Source organism: Cibotium barometz, chromosome 19 (assembly GCF_041138505.1).
Source record: "Cibotium barometz isolate CiBa-2024 chromosome 19, ASM4113850v1, whole genome shotgun sequence".
NCBI lineage: Eukaryota > Viridiplantae > Streptophyta > Polypodiopsida > Cyatheales > Cibotiaceae > Cibotium > Cibotium barometz.
Genome location: NC_141064.1, coordinates 6,070,560 through 6,087,941, shown reverse-complemented (window position 1 = coordinate 6,087,941; position 17,382 = coordinate 6,070,560). Strand labels below are relative to the sequence as shown.

The following is a 17,382-nucleotide window of genomic DNA, read 5'->3' as shown; positions in this document are numbered from 1 at the left end:
TAAAGGTTACATAGTATAGATGCTTTCCAAAAGATGGTGTCCACATAGGACCACACACATCATTGTGCACAAGCTGTAATTTCTGGGCAGCCCTTGTTGATCCATCTTTTGGGATTTCATTTCTGGGCATCTTACCCAATATGCACCCTTCACCACATGCATGTTTTGGTGGTAGCTCTACATGAGGCATATCTTGTACCATTTTATGCTTTTGCAATAGCATCAAACTGCCATAATTCACATGCCCAAACCTGGCATGCCACAATTTTGCCTCGTGCATGGTAGGTGTAAGAGTGGTAACCACATGAGCATCATGCTCTCTCTTGTCAAACCTGTCAAGCTGATATAACCCCTGGTACATGTGCCGGAAGTGACTAATGCATAGCCACCTTCATGGTCTTTCACTGTGCATGTGCATTTGTCGTCCTCAAAGTTCACTGCATATCCTCTTTTAGCAAAAGAGGAGGTGGATAGCAAGTTCTTCTTAATCCTTGGTACATACAATACATTTGGACGACATAAGTCTGCACCATTTGATGTTGTGAGGATCACCTCACCAACACCCTGAACTGGATAAGAAGAATTGTTTGCACATGCTACCCGCTTGCCTTCAGGGGCAGCCATAAGCTTCTTAAACAAGTATTTGCGTGAGGTAATGTGTTTAGAAGCACCACTGTCAAAATATCATGTGTTGTGTCTTTCATTGACACTGAGAGACATATTATGCTCCAATGATGCATCATAACTGCAAGTTAAGGAAAGTCCACTCATCATGCACAAGATTTACTGATGCATCATCTTTCCCTGCAAGTGATGAAGAAGAATCTACAGCCATGCCGTTTTCCTTTTTCTTCTCCTTTGCAAGCCTTTTTTTGCACTCATTCAAGTAATGACCTGGCTTCTTGCAGTAATGACATTTGCCCTTTTTCTTGGGCTTTCCTGCTTCTTTTTTAGCCTTTTGTGAAGGCTGTCCCGAATCAGCCTTTGGCTGAAAACTGTGTTTGGCTTTTCCCTTGTCCTTGTCTTGGGCAACAAAAGCCCCGTCATTGCCACACATGCTGGAAGATTTGTTCTTCCTATTTTGCTTCTCTTGGAGTAACAAGCCAACCAACTCTTCAAACAAAATTGGTTATGGGTTTTCCCACATAGATAGAGTGAGCGATGTGTGGAAGTAGGTTTCTGGCAGAGATGATAGTGTCTTGGAAACCAACTCCTTTTCAGAAATGACCTCATCGATATTGAGCAGTTGCTCCCGAAGATCCTGGATCTTCGTAAGATGATCAACCATACTATCACCATCATTCATGTCCAAGTTCTTAAGCTCTTTTTTGAGAAATGCAACCTTGGCCTCATTCTTTGCTTGATATATCGTTTCAAGTACATCCCAAGCTCGCCGTGAGGTCCTACAAGACCGAATATGCGGTATGATTGATCGCTTTACTGACAAAGCAATCAAAGCCATCGCTTGGGCATCGCGAGTATCCCATCTCTTCTGCTCCTGTGAGGGAGGAGTGGGTACTGCAGCTTGTTGAGTACCACGGCTAGGCGTGTTAGGTGCTATGTCAACAGGGCGTACATCTTCACCTGACACATAGCCCCATAATCCTTTGGCGACAAGAAGACTTCGGACCATGAAACTCTAGAGGGAGTAATGACTGCCATCCAATTTGTCCTCTTGGGACAAAACGCCGAATATATCGGTCGTATTTCTAGCCATTTGTTGAAATCTCTTGCAAGAGAGATGCAAACATGTGCAACCAATATGCTGTAAAAAGCACCTGCAGGCAAAATCCCAAATGCACCGGAGTGCAATGCCAGGCAACCACAAAGTCCTGTGCAAATGTTTTGCCCCTGGTAGATAATTGTAATGCTGAAAATCTCCAAACTTATGAGCACCAATAGGTTGATTTATGTGTCAATTGCACATAATTTACAAAAGCCCCAAAAATCTATGTACCAATGAGCTTTAATTGTGCAATTAAGTACTAATTTTATGAAAGCTCCAATTTTTTTTTTTGTGTCTTGTAAATACAATTGTGCAATTAAGCACGAATTTTGAAAAATCCTCAAAATTTCCCTGAATCTTGCACCCAAATGTTGCCTTGCATTGTTGCCTGCACTTGATTTTTGCAATGAAGCAAGAAATGCACAAAAATCCCTTGAACTGAACCAAAAACGAGTTACCTGAATGGAGACGACGACGGACTGAATATGCACGTTGACGGAAAGGACCCCAAGTGATGCAAAATGTGGGCTCTGCTACGTAAGCCACAAGTGTGGCGGAGCTTAGCTAGCCGCCGTCCACTATGGTGCGAGCGTTGCCCGTGCGGCGTGGGCTGGGTGGAGGTGGAGCCCGCGGCACTAACACTGCCCATTGTGGAGGTTGAAATGGGTGGCAGGGTGGCTGAGCGCCAAGGTGGGCGGCTGCGCAGGAGAACAGGCCCTGACGGACGGGAACGTGCGTTGCGGATTGAGTTGCACCTACGGATGAACTGCATAGAGAGACGGATCAACGTGAACAGGAATTGCACGTGTAGAAGGAGGGCAACCTCGCTCTGATACCATGTTGGAAACATGAATCCTCCCACTTCTTGGGAGGTCATCCATCCCAGTTGTGTTCCTGCGCAAGCGCGCACTTAACTGAGGTGTTCCACAAATTGGTCTAGCCATCCAGACCCCAAAACCTTAAGGTGTTAGGTGACCTCCGGTTATCCAATTTGTAGAAATCTCAACTTGCCAAGATTCAAACCCAGTCTCACCACGTGAGCTGGTTCTCTCTAGAAGTGTGGATTGCATCTCCAACACGTGATGCACAAGACAACCGGACAATGATCTAATTTGATAGTACTTGGCTTCTTTCAGTCCTAAGCACTGCATAGGAACTCTTGATGCAAGAACAATGAGAGAGAGAGAGAGAGAGAGAGAGAGAGAGAGAGAGAGAGAGAGATGGCTGTGTATTCAGTATATTCATATAGTACAAAAAGGTACATCATCTGTGGCCTTTGGCTTTCCCAAAAAGGATAACAAAAGCCTAATCTATGGTCAATCTCCACTTGGAGAGAGAGAGATCCAAGAATGAGCAGTGAGAGGCATTTTATAGGTCCTTTGGAGAATAATCAACTGGCTGACCTGCTGTCGGCCAGTTCCATGGACACCTAAATATATAAGGTGCCGACTGGAAGTACGAGACCTCATAAATCTTGCCGACATGATTCTGGTCTACCTTTTAGCCTTCCTCAAGCCTGTGACAACTACTTCTTCAAAGCCTAATGTTTTTATCTGTTGCAAATGAGGGACCAACTTGGGATTAGTATGTCCATTTGCATGCACATGACATCCCCTTCTACTAAACTTGATTACAGGATTAGCTTTTGACCCTAGATGACTGTCATCATCCGCATCTCCACATATGGTCTCCCATGTGTGTCAACCTTCCCTTCTTGGCAACCTTTTTATTGAAAACCTTGCCTTAGGAGGTCTGTGAATCCACTCCAAATCTGATGTAGTGATATGTGCATCTGTTTCACTTTGTCCCCTTACCTTCTTAGCCTGTTCCTAAACACAAACGTGAATCCTTCTTGAAAACTGATCATGGTATCCTTGGCTTCACCCCTTGGATGAACCTCATCCCTTGGAGTGCTCCATAAAAGCTTATGGAGCAGCCCCAACTGGCTTCCAACTCTCATGAACCCTCTCCTTGGGTTTGCCTGACGCCAGTCAACTTCAGGGAGTCTCTGTCCTTGGACTTGTGCACTTCTTCTGGGACACCAACAACACTTAGCCTAGCTGAGCCTGATGCTCTGATACCCAGAGCTGTAATATGCAGATATAGACATTTGGCATAAGAGAATTGGGCATGTAAATTTTCAAAGAATAAAGTCCATGCAGACTAAAGAAATTGTGTGACAGGGCTGCCTAAGTTTAAAGTTGAAGGTATGGAGAAAGTATGTGAAGCATGTCAATTTGGAAACAAACAAAGCATGTATTTTCACATGACAGAAATGTAAGAAAGAATGTACTAGATGTTGTGCATTCAGATGTATGGGGTACTTCGAAGACTATATTTATGGGTGGGTGTGCAGGTACTACGTAACATTCCTTGATGATCACACGAGGAAAGTGTGGGTGTACTTCATGAAGGAGAAGAGTGAAGTGTTCACTCATTTTCAAAATTTCAAAGTGATGGTTGAAAAATAGATAGGAAAGCATGTGAAGTGCTTAAGGTTAGTTAGATGGAGGGGGAGAATAATTCTCCAATGAGTTCTCTGAATTCTTGAGAAAGAATGGCATTCAGAGACAATTTACATGTAGATACTCCGTAGTAAAATGGAGTTGCTGAGCCGAAAAACAGGCACATTGTAGAGATAGCACGAGCATTGATGGCAGAGAAGAATATGCCACATAGCTATTAGGCTAAGGCTGTGTCTACAACAGTTTATATCATGAACAGGACGTCTACTGCAACCATACATGATGTAACGCCAGAGGAGAAGTTTACTAGTGGGAAACTTGATTTGTCTCACTTGAAAGTTTTTGGATGTATTGCATATGTGCATGTGCCAGATGAGTTGCGTAATAAGCTGGATCCAAAGGTAGAAAAATGTATGTTTATTGGGTATTCCCTTGATGCGAAAGCTCTAGGTAGTCTTCTTTCAGTCCTAGGCACTGCATAGGACCTCTTGATGCAAGAACAGTGAGCATAGACAGAGAATAGAGAGAGAGAGAGAGATGGCTGTGTATTCAATATATTCATATAAGACAAAAAGATACATCATCTGTGGCCTTTGGCCTAGGATAACAAATGCCTAACCTATGATCAATCTCCACTTGAAGAGAGATATCCAACAATGAGCAGTGAGAGGCCTTTTATAGGCTCTTACGGGAATAATAAACGGGCCGACTTGCTGTCGGCCGGTTCCATGGACACTCCTAAATATATAAGCTGCCGACTGGAAGTACAAGACCTCATAAATCTTGCCGACAGGATTTTGGTCCACCTTTTATTCCTAGTCTACATGACATTTTGCTAGTCCTAGTCTACATGCAACATATGCTATATGCAAAAATGTGCTGAAAATGCAGAAACGCGAACCCTAATTTGGTGTCTAACTTTGCACGTTGAAGCTAGAGTTGAAAACACTGTTTTAAGGGATGATATGATGCAAAACAGGGGAACCCAAATTTTGGCTAGAAACTCTAAGATGCAAACCTTAATTTCAGAAAACCCTAATTCAACATGCAAAAACTCTACCTAGCGTGAACCTATGCTTTTGATACCAATGTCACATGAGTAAGGTAATATAAAAACTTAAGCATGGATTAATGTTGAGCACATGAGAGATTAGCACTAATCAAAACTTAGCAGGACACAATAGACAGGAAGAGATGTAATCCTAATCTATTGTATATTGCAAAACATAATATTTCAATGATGAACTTGGATCTTGGTTATGCATACCTATCTATTGATCCATACAAAGTTGACTCGCTGCTGATTCACAGCTTCTGTGCTGATCTCCAGATGCTTGCGCACTTGGGAGTTGAGGACTGCCTTTTAGCGAGTGGTGTCAACACCTGTGTGTGCAAGAGTGAGATGTCTAAGAATGATCCTTGACTTGTCTTTATATAGGGGATTGATTGATAGCAAGTTGTATTCAGGTCGGCTAGTGCCTTTTGACTCCAAAAAGTCAGCATCAAAAAGACCCTTTCTTGTGTTCATATTGAGCCCAACTTGTGTCATAACTATTATAGAGTTTAGTATGTTCCACGGGAGGGTGTCTGTAGGAAGGATCGAGCATCAAAGCCCATCATGGAGTTCGTAGATGTTGGTCTAAGCATAGATGCCTAGGAAAGTACAGGAGGGTAGAGGTTTCAGTCAGAGATTTTGAGGAGCAGCATCTACTTTTTTGACTGTTTCATCGCGAGATTTTTTGGATTTTGCAAAGAGGTTTTCAGTGATTCATATGAGCAGGTGCACTCGTGGATGGAGATGTTTCTGTGACTTCTGGAAGGGGGTCCTTCCGAAACGTTTCTGTCAGGAAGTGCCATATCAATGGTGGGTGCTGCATTAGGAGGTGTTCGATCAGAAGTTTTGTCGGGAGATACATTTGTGGGTTCTTGTGTTGATGAGACGAGGACCATAGTTGTTACGAGGCGTGCCTATAACTGTTAAGAGGCGTCTGGGCATAGTTGGTTTTTTTTTTTGGACCATTTCTGGATTCTGACCATTTGGGATTTACCCGTTTTCGTCCATTTGAGTCTCTTGACGGGGGCTATAAGGACCCCTCTAAGCTCTCAAGACTCACACACACTCTCTCTCGAGTCTCTCCAAACTCTCTCTCCCTTCCTTAAGGCTTAAACCTTGCTCAAGGCAGCCCCTCTCACACACACTCTCTCTCCCTCTCTCATACACACCTGGGTGACACCCTCTCTCTCTCTAATAATCATATGTATATATATATATATATGTGTGTGTGTGTGTGTGTGTGTGTGTGTGTAATATAATAGATGCCTCTTTACACGCCTCTAATGTCTCTAAAAAATACGAGGCTTTTGAGGCGCGTACCATACCCGCCTTGTACCAAACGCCTCTTACGCCTTTAACAACCACGCCGAGGACATGGTGTTAGCTTTAGATCAAGAGGCACAGTTTCATCAAAGTTCTCAGGCATCGATTGCCTTGGGCCAGAGCTGACTTCAGTAGGTCAGTTCTTTTGTGAAGTACATTTTTGGAAAAGCAGTGCAGCGGATGACAGTTGTAGTCTTAGTGGGGGAAAATGTGGCACACCTCTACCCTTTGGTGGTTGGTCAGGTGGATGGGCTGCTTGAGGGGCAGCCTCCGATAGGGCAGGCAGCAGCTGAAGGGTGGACAGCAGCAGACCAGCTGCCAGGCATGGATCTGCTAGCAGGCTGGTGCCCAAATGTGAACACGATGGACCTATTTTTTCCGGCCCACCAGCTCACAGTGAGCCCACAACCAGCCTGAAGCAGGCTGACCAGCATTTGGCAGGGTTGATGGCCGTGGAAATAGGGCCTACCCTCCCCTCCATCAACCGTCAATCATCAGCCTTCTCCAGCAGGCAAGCAGCCGGTGTACTTGTAAATGTGCGTTTGAAGGTGGGGTACAGCAGAAGTCAGCCAGTGTTTGGGAAAAGCTTAGCGTTTTTATCAAGTTGGGCTTCATCTGCAATTGGTCTCCTTTTGGCTTAGGTTTATAATCAGTTGTGAAAAATTCTTTTGTATATTAGAGCATGGCTCACAATGTAATATAGAGATTAGTAGTAGAGTACTGGAGCACTTGTGTTTTGTGCGTTTTTTCTGTCTGCTGCTATCATTATGTCCCTATTAAATGCATGCATCTAGCCTTTAGTCTCACAACTTACCTCAAGGAAAATGTTGCATGATAATCGTATGACATTGTGTCAGCATACTCATGTTTGCATTCAAAAACCAAGCCTTCTTGCTAAGGGCATCTAATGCTTCATTTTTTCAACTTGGATTTTTCTCAAATTTGGCGGAAAATGTGAAATGTTTGGACTTCATTGAGCTAAGTCTTTTTTCCAAAAAAACAACTGCATGGTTGCAGCTACCTGGTTGCAGCGACTGTCCTGCAGTCCTTGTGGAGCTTCATTGTAGCTATCATAGACATCTATGCCTTGCTAGTTAGGAGGAGTCTACACCATTCCCTTCTGATCAGCTTATTTGCAGTGGGTGACGGGGTAATGGAGATTCCAGATCCTTTTTCTGAAATTTCGAAAGTACTTAGATATTTTGATAACAATAACAACATGTTCATGTTTTTTTGAATAAAACATCTTCTTAATGGCTTGCGGTTGATCCAGGTCACCTCAACATTAACCTTTGCAGCAGCATGTGCTACTGCTGGCATAACGGTTCTCATTGATAATGATTTGAATCGATGTGGGCAAAACCATTGTGGAAAATATGAGGCAGCAGCAGCCATGGCTTTTCTCAGCTGGATAATGGCAGCCCCATCATTCCTCTTAACATTTTGGCTTTTGGCAACAAGATAGTTTAATTGTCTTGGTGCCTTTCAACAAATATTGAAAGGATTCGAGCCTTTACAGCAGCTGAGGGGCAACGTGCATTGGGATTACAAGGCACAAACATTGTCTTATTTTAAGTATAGTGATTCTCAGAAGTGTGGTGCTCTATATATCTCTGGGAAATGAGTCTCTTGTGTGTTTGAGGAGCTAAGGGATAGAGGTCCCTACCATTGTCATTATACCAATAATCTTGAGTGTACTATAGTGATGAAACAAACTGTGTATATGACTCCATCTTAAAAGGCCACTTGAAGAGGCTTGTCAAGTGTCAATTGAAGAATTGCTTAAGGTTGGACAAAGGAGTATTGATGTGAGTCTAGGCAGTTACTATTGACCTTGGTATTTTCAGCCCATGAGAAAAAGGTTTCTAGGATGCCTTCAAATCATAGGACTAACGGATTGTGTAGAAAAGAGTTACTCTTGCTTGGTGAGGATTCACAAATGGTCGCTGGACAACTTTCCACTTCCACCTGGCAAAAATCCAAGGTCTACCATATTAAGGGGACCGACTATACCAAGGGCCAGTTGTGCCATGTCACGGAGAGGTTTCAGTTAAAATTGTCTGCAGCATGGATATTGCAGACAAGCAGAGAATGGGCTATGGGGTTATACATGGGCCCAGCTGGAATAAAAATCAACCACAACCCTTAACCACCAGCCCCACCACTACTCCTCACTGTACATGTTATTCTTTAGCTATCTTTGTGAAAAGTCTGCGCACAGTCTTGATGGGCGGAAGAAAGTATGACTCATCATTTTTCCCTTGCTTGTCTGTGAAAACACCTTACCAGGATGGGCGGAAGAAAGTATGACAGCATTTTTCCCTTGCTTGTCGATGGGCGGGAGAAAGTGTGACAGCATTTTTCCCTTGCTTGTCTGTGAACGGTTCTGGAACACCTTACTGGGATGGGCGGGAGAAAGTGTGACAGCATTTTTCCCTTGCTTGTCTGTGAACGGTTCTGGAACACCTTACTGGGATGGGCGGGAGAAAGTGTGGCACAACATTTTTCCCTTGCTTGTTTGAATGTTCTGGAATACCTTGGGAATCGAGCTTCGGACCTTAACAAAGAAGCCAACGACAAGCCAAAGACTCATAATTCCACTACACTTTCTGTTGAATAAGTTTACAAATTTAAATGCAATTTGAAGTCATGCCTTGTCTGTAGCCTACATTAGGTGACTAATTTTTGGCTTGCCTTTGGAAAAGGAAGGCCTTAAGTGGCATTCCACTTTTTCTTACTGAAAATCAAGAAATCACAAAAATTATGGATCTCTCTGTTACTATCGATGGGTTTTTGTTTTTGTGTTCATGATCGTTTCTCTAGTCTACGTGTGCATAACAATGCACGTGTAAAAAGAGTCTTGAGTGGACCTGATCTTTCTAATTGTTCTAGATGTAGATTCTCTCTCTCTCTATCTCTCTACACACACACACACACACACACACACACACACACATGCGTGCGTGCACACACACACACACACACACACACACACGAAGACATTCCACCCATGTTCAAAGGCTTGTATTGGGTTCCAAGCTTGTACATGTGCATGCGTGCGTGCACACACACACACGAAGACATTCTACCCATGTGCAAAGGCTTGCATTGGGTTCCAGGCTTGTACATGTGCATGCGTGGCGCGCACACTAAGAGAGAGACCATGTATTCCAAGTGCCTCAACCACCAAGTGCCAGCTTCTTCACCCAACTCTAGATGGAGGCAGTTGATGGTGATCACACGAGGTTCCCTAGATTCAAATAATCTCACCAGAGGGATCAAAGAATGCACCTTGGCAAAGCTAGAGCCGCCACCACCCTACCTCCTAGTTGTCACGTTGGCAGGGCACTCTAGCTAGTGGGATAGACTTTTAGGGCCCATTGGGCCAAGACGTTTCTCCAAACGGCAATTATCCTTTACATGGCAACTCCATATTTGAGAGTTCCTCTGAAGACACGAGTGCTACACCACAAGTAGTGGATGTAGAGAACCCTTGTGAGGTCACACACAGATGCAGACGTAGAGTCTATACGAGGCCACAGATGTAGTCCTTTTTTTACTAGATAGAGGACATGCACTTGATATGTTCAGTTCTTATGTCACCACATTTCTTCAGCCATTCTATGGTTGCTTTGTAACTCTTTTCTCTTTCATATGACTTTTCTGTCCATACATTATCATCTCACTTGCCGTACCCTCAACCACATTGATATGAACTTTGTGGGCTCTGGATTTGGGTGCAGGGATCTCACTGAAGATGAGCTCATGATGCTTCTTCAATGCTTGCCTCGGAGTTGCCCCATCATCTCTTTCATTTCAGAACTCTCCCTTGTGATTTCTTTGCCCCGCTCTTTTTTGCCATACCTCAACAACATTTCTTCGAGCAGTGCATGTGCTTGAGAACCATCACAAACACATCCCTATAGAGCTTGGTAAGCACATGGCCTTCTTCTCTAGAAAGGCTCACTTGTGGGAATGCAAGTCCTGGTAAGTGCATGATCCTCTTTTCTAGAAAGGCTCCATTTGTTGAAATGCAAGGGTCTCGCCTCTTTTAGTCTCCATGCTCCTAGGATGTCTTCTCCTGCTTGCATTTTATCCACTCTAGATAAAATGCACTCTAGAATGATGATTCTGCATGCTTTGCTCTTGCGGCATCTCTCCAACGAGCACATCTCCGAGGTTGAGTTTATGAGTTGCTCGCATTTGAAGACATTAGATGCTTCCTACACTAACCGTAAATCCCAACCTCAAGTATGCCTTTTTTCTGTGTGCTTCGTAAATATGGTTGTCTCAACAAAACTCGTCTTCACATACCTTATAACCAAGCTCCTCTCTCTCTCTCTCTCTCTCTCTCTCTCTCTCTCTCCTTCGCACACATTGAGAGGGAGGCTAGAACCTTGAAAATTGTAAGAAAACTAGTAGACTTGTTGTTTTTGTTTCGTTGAGCTACGACAAAAATCTAGATGGTCGGTTGTCAATCATATATATATATATATATATATATAGAGAGAGAGAGAGAGAGAGAGAGAGAGAGAGAGAGAGAGAGAGAGAGAGCTTCTCAGCAGGTTGCTCTAATCTTTTGTTTGACTATGGCTCTTGTTGTTCTTTGCAAGTTTTACTATGGCTACTCACAAAAGAGAATCTACGTACAAAAATCAAACTTTGTAATTGAGATTGATAAAAGAATCCAATTATATAAATCAAAATAAACAATCTATAGTCCTATGTTTACAAGAGCAAAAGTATTATGTCAAAGGTGGGCACATTCCTTGGGTCTGTACTTTTTGAAGAGGAAGTGTACCAACTCTTCAGTACCCATGTCTCTAAAGACATATATATTGATGTATATACACACATACTGGTTGTGTATTTAGAAGAAAGTGTGTATGCACTTTTGTTACCCATTAATTGAATATACATATTACCCGATTTACCGAAACAAAACAACACTTGCAGATTACAGAATTTGAGATCTCAACCCAATACATTTCTAGTTCTACAATTAAGAATTGTGAAGATTTGTCCACTTCAAGTCATGGACCGGTTCTTTTAGCCCCTTCCTCATGCGTTGGTGCTCCATACGACTGATATAAGACTTGACCTGTTAGGTATTACGGAGGTTCAGCAAGCGATAACACCCAAATCGTTTACTTACGCATGCATCATATAAGGGTTTTTTAAATCCGCGTCGCATCACCGCATTGGGTATCTTGTGGGTCTTCTTGCTGTACGTAAACTAATAATCGTGGGCTTACAAGGTTTTCGCACATGCACAATTAACTGTGCCGGCAAGGGAGATAGAGGGCCACAAGTTAAGGCAATGTGAAAAGGTAAGAAAGCCTAAGGTTAAATGAAAGTGTGCAACCGTCTTTTCTCAAACATTTTTTTCCCCTCCTCCTCCTCCTCCTTACACTGGCGGTCAGATTTCCCCCGAGTTACTCCCTAGAGTTTGATGAAGGGCTTGTGCTTCTTAGCTAAGAGCTTGACGTTTAGAGCTTAATGAAGGGCTTGTGCTTCTTAGCTGAGAGCTTGACGTTTAGAGCTTAATGAAGACTACACCTTGTGTTATGCTAGACAATGTTTGATACGTTTTTTCTATTTATGAAATTCGTTTGCTTCTTAGCTTGACTTTTGATGGCCATGGATGAACTCTGCTATGCTGCAGATTCAAACAAGGATAGCTAGTGTAGTGTTGGCCAATGCCTTGAACTTGCCAACAAAACTGTTCCTCTGTTCCAAGTAGTGCTTATGAAACGCTAGATTGTGCCCAAACAGTCCGTGTGCACATAGTCGCGCGCAAAGGTGCACAGAGAGCTATGCATTGTGCTCCCACACACAGCTACTAAATTGGCCAAGTCACGCCCTAAACCATCCCTATGCGTGTTAAATTAGTTGCGCTGCAAAGTCTAGTTCAGAAGGTAGCTCAAGTTTGTGCGATGACACCTTGATCTTGCCTTCAAAACTGTGCATGCTCTTGTGCTAGGGCTTCTGCGGCTTCCCTGCTCTTATGACCATTCTCACAGGCCACTGTGTAAATCTGTTAGTAGACGCCTGCTCTTGTGCTGTTCTCTGCGCTAGGGCTTTTGAGGCTTCCCTGCTTTTACAAGCATTCTCACAGGAGTTGGTTGTGCTGGTTCGTTTACTAAGCCAAGCTTCTAGTATAACTTCTTTACTGAGGTTGATACTCTCATTTGCGATGTGAAACTCTTTAGCTCCATGTCCTTGTTAGTGATACATGTTTTGTAGTTTAATTGATGAATGTATGCCCAATTGCATCAACCAAGAGTCTGAATCCTTTGTTGCTGTTGTTGATGACACATTGTTTTGTTACACTTCGAGTAATGCTTTGCGCTAACTTAAAACACCTGCTACTAGTATTGTAATCTTGTTTTTTTGTATTGCCTAATGGTATATGTCGTAAATAGATCATCTTTCCTTGGTAGGTTAGAAACTCTGAGCACCAGATTGTGCACGGGTTCGAATCATCCCAACGGGGTTAACCAATGCAAATGTTGTTATTAGGATACTAGACCTAAAATTAATTCTCAGTTTGTAGCTCGTGATCCCAATATGCATCAAACTCTTGCAGTAATCTTGCACTACTTCCACCAAGATTCAATAATCTTGTTTTTTGGGATCAAATTAAGCAAGAATACAATAATTGTGCTTATCTTGTATCAAAATTTGCAATATTTCATGATCTTGAAGTTTTTACAATTTCTCTTAAAGTAAACACTATTGCTTACAAGAAAAAGAGTATCTAGACACGAATTTTGGCATTTTCTTCATGATCTTCTTGAAGTTTTTACAATTTCTCTTAAAGTAAACACTATTGCTTGCAAGAAAATGAGTATCTAGACACGAATTTTGGCATTTTCTTGATTTTTGTAGCCTACTTTTATGACTTTCTTGGCAAAATCTTTATGGAATTTTGACTTGGGGACAAGAGTGATGGAGACTTGTGAAATCTAGTGCTATCATCATAGCCCTTTTATTGGATTTTGGCTATCCTAAGGTCATCAAAGTCTGATGGGAGGGGAAGGGGACCATTTTTAATGATTTTTTTGAAAAACAGAGCAAAAAAGGATGCCAACTGATGTTTTGCTTTCCCCCTTTTTCCAAGCTTCCATGGAGATCTCCTTCCTTGCTTTCTACCCTCACTATGCTCACCTTTCAACTCTACTATCACACTCTCATGGATTCACCACTTCATGAGGTTCTTGGGGAGCTCCATATTGGCATCGACGAGCTTATGAATGCGCCTACAACCAGCCTGAATTTGGCGACTTCATTCATGAGAAAATGGTGATAAAGATGGGCTCCATTGCTTCCATAGTGCTCGGAGATGGCTTCTCCTACATGTAAGCTTTCCTTCAAGCCTTCTTTTGCAAGATTTGAACATGGTGGTGGAGATTTAGGGTTTGCCAAGAAATTGGAGTTTTCTTGAAAATCTTACAAAATTGTGGCATTCGTCTTCTTCCCCATGCTCTCCTCTATCCATACATGCTTTTGTTTTGAAGATAGAGCAATAAGGTAGCACCTCTCATTCAAGAATTGGTATGCCACCTTTTCGAGGCCGTTTATGGATATCAAGTGCATGTGTCATTCAATGGCATGAAGAAGGCACAAGATAGGATGAAACCTTATGTTGATGTACATAGAAGGCATGAGGAGTTCAAAGAAGGAGATTTTGTCTTCTTGAAATTGCCAGAGTCAAGATCTTCATCTCTCAAAGGTGGACTCAACAATATATTGGCACATAGGTTCTATGGGCCTTTCATGGGTGATTAAGAGCATGGGAGAGGTGGCTTATGCACTCCAACTACCTAGTACTACAAGGATGCATGATGTGTTCCATGTATCTAACCTCAAAACGTATGTGAGACAAGATCTTCAAGTGATAGAGGAGTTGCCTCCCGTGGATGAGGAGGAATAGATCCATATATACTGGAGAAGGTAATGGCCTATGCTCAATGTCCTTAAGACCGACATCCAACAGGTGCCCTGGGTTGATACCCATACATAAGCATAAATGGACTATAACTAGTAGCCCTATGCTTAGAACTATTATAGGCAAATTCCATCATTGGAAGATATTTTTTCCAACTCGATGATTTTCCAGACATATGCACGAAGCATATCCTCTACAATCTGATTCACAAGCTCTGTTTGCCCATTAGATTGCGGGTGATCAGAGGAACTCATACTCAAAGTAGTTTCCAATTTCTTGAAAACTTCTTGCCAAAAATGAGCTGTGAACTTAGAGTCCCGATCACTCACAATATTAGAAGGTAGACCATACAGTCTAAACAGTTACTCGACAAATTGGTAAGACAATCCCGATGCTTTAACTGTTGTCTTTGTGGGTAAAAACCTCACCATCTTTGTCAATCTATCCATGACTACCCAAATGGCATCCTGACCCCTGCTAGTACGTGTGGAAGTCCCGTAATGAAATCCATGGAAATACACTTTTGAGATGGAATATCGAAAGGATGAAATAACCCAATAGATTTAAGGCGCTCTGTCTTATTAATCTAACATTGATGATACTTAACCACATAGTTCTAAATAAAATCCTTCATTTTTGGCCAATAAAAAGTCCTTCTAACCAAAGCCAAGGTACGCTGTATGCCTGGATGTCCTGCGGATGATGCATCATGGCACTAAAATAGGATCCTCAGTTAAATTTTTGGCACATCTGGTATGCAAACCTTATCATTATGGAATAAAAGAACATTCTGAATAAAAAATTGGTTGGCTTTTCCTTCATTCATTAGGTTTTGATCTACCTTAGAGTTGGACCCTGATTTTGCCAAATTCTAATATTTTCCAAAGAAAATATCTATACTGCATTCTCCCTTGAGTGAATCGTACAAATTAGAAGTAATTTCCATGAAGCTAAGTTCATTAAATTCACCAATTTGACTTAACGCATTAGCAATGCCATTCAAGCTACCTTTTCTATATTTAATAATGAAATCAAAGTCCTGCTTCAATTCAGCCCAACTGGCCTTTCTACCTTTCAAGTCCGGTTGATCACAAATGAACTGCAAAGACTGATGATCTGTCAAGACCATAAACTGAGACCTGTAGAGATACTGTCTCCATGCCTTTAAAGAATAAATGATTGCATACAACTCTTTCTTTTGAACTGGGTACCTAGGTTGTGCATCGTTGAGTTTCTTTCTCTCGAAGGCCACAAGCTTCTCATCTTGGAACAAAGCTGCGCCTACCACAAAATCACTAGCATCAGTCTCAATAATGTAAGGCCTACTAGGATCTGGTAAGGCTAACATAGGAGCATCTCGAACTTTATATTTCAAAGTATTGAAAGTTTCCTGTAGCTTCTCATTCCACTCAATCGGAGAATTAAGACTTCTTATTTTTACCCTTAAGAAGGTATCGAAAAAATAAGGATTTTTATGTTGATTGGGTCAAACATTTAATGTCTTTCCATCACAATGGAAACCTTGTTACTCTTAAGGGAAATATTGTTGTACCCAAGGAAACTTTTATTAATGAGCTTGAGTTAATGGAAAATCTTTTTAACTATGAACCTTTCCAATTGGTTATGGATCCAGTGTCTTCATGTGTTCATTTTGATATAAATACTATTTCTTTGGATGTTTGGGAAAGTAAAGTGTTAAATTCCATTAAGACTGAATTTCTTGATATATTTCCTGATGAGTTATCTCACAGATTACCTCCTAAACGAGAGCTAGACCATAAAATTAAGCTAGTGTCGGGTATAGAACCTATTAGTATTCCTCCATATCGCCTTAGCCAGACTGAGGAAGACAAGGTAGCAAAGCAACTAGCTAAATATTTGAGGATGGGTCAGATTAGACCAAGTAAGTCTCCTTGGGGTGCACCAGTTCTCCTGGTTAAGAAAAAAGATCAAGGTACCTGGCAGCTGTGTATTGATTACAAATGTCTTAACAAAGTTACAATTAAAAACAAATACCCATTGGCTAGATCAGACGATCTTATTGATAGGTTGCAAGGAGCTAAGTATTTTACAAAGTTTGATTTGTGAACCAGTTATCATCAAATCCGTATTGTAGAGGAAGATGTTTCTAAAATTATTTTTAGGACACTTTATGGCCATTATGAATTTTCAGTGTTACCCTTTGGTCTCACTAATGCACCAACAACTTTCTAACAGATGATGGAATGATATATTTTGGGATCTGTTAGGAAAATGCCTGGTGGTTTTCTTAGATGAATTTTGATATATAGTAAAACTTTGGCTGAGCATGAGAATCATCTTAAAGAGGCTCTAGGAAGGCTTAGGAAGGAGAAGCTGTATTGTAAGTTATCTAAGTGTGATTTTTTAAAGAAGGAATTGCTATATTTAGATCATAAGATCTCTCGATATGGCTTAAGTATAGATTTGGATCGGATCCAAAAGGTTTTGGAATGGCCAGTTCCAAAAGGTTTTGGAATGGCCAGTTCCACGTACGGTCAAGTAGTTAAGATTTTTCTTAGGTTTCGTGGTATTTCTTTGAAAATCTCTCAAGGAGTATTTGAAGTTGATAGTGCCTTTTACCGGAAACCATTCCATCCCTAAAATGATATCTACATGATCCAAGCTCATGACATGAAAATCAAGTCTATTTGAGTACAACTAGATGTCTAACGGTAGTTTTGACACCTCCTAGAATCGAACTTGTCCTCCAACCATCTTGACCTTGTACATGTGATCATGAGTACTACTAGGATCAAACAAAATATGAACCTGATGTCCATAAATACGAAATAATTTGCTTGGACCAAAAAAGTCTTTACTGAAAGTACAATATGAACATTGG

General features: G+C 41.7%; 1 protein-coding gene across 1 annotated transcript in view; it reads left to right on the top strand.

Moving 5' to 3' along the window:
• Positions 1-8,333, top strand: part of LOC147628152 (CASP-like protein 5A1) — a 53,646-nt gene extending 45,313 nt beyond the window's left edge. Inside the window, exons 2-3 of the mRNA XM_086813185.1 lie at positions 7,586-7,718; positions 7,842-8,333. Of these exons, the coding sequence (XP_086669311.1) occupies positions 7,586-7,718; positions 7,842-8,033 (325 nt within the window). The 3' untranslated portion in view covers positions 8,034-8,333. The remainder of the gene's footprint in view (positions 1-7,585; positions 7,719-7,841) is intronic.
• Positions 8,334-17,382: the final 9,049 nt, after the last annotated feature.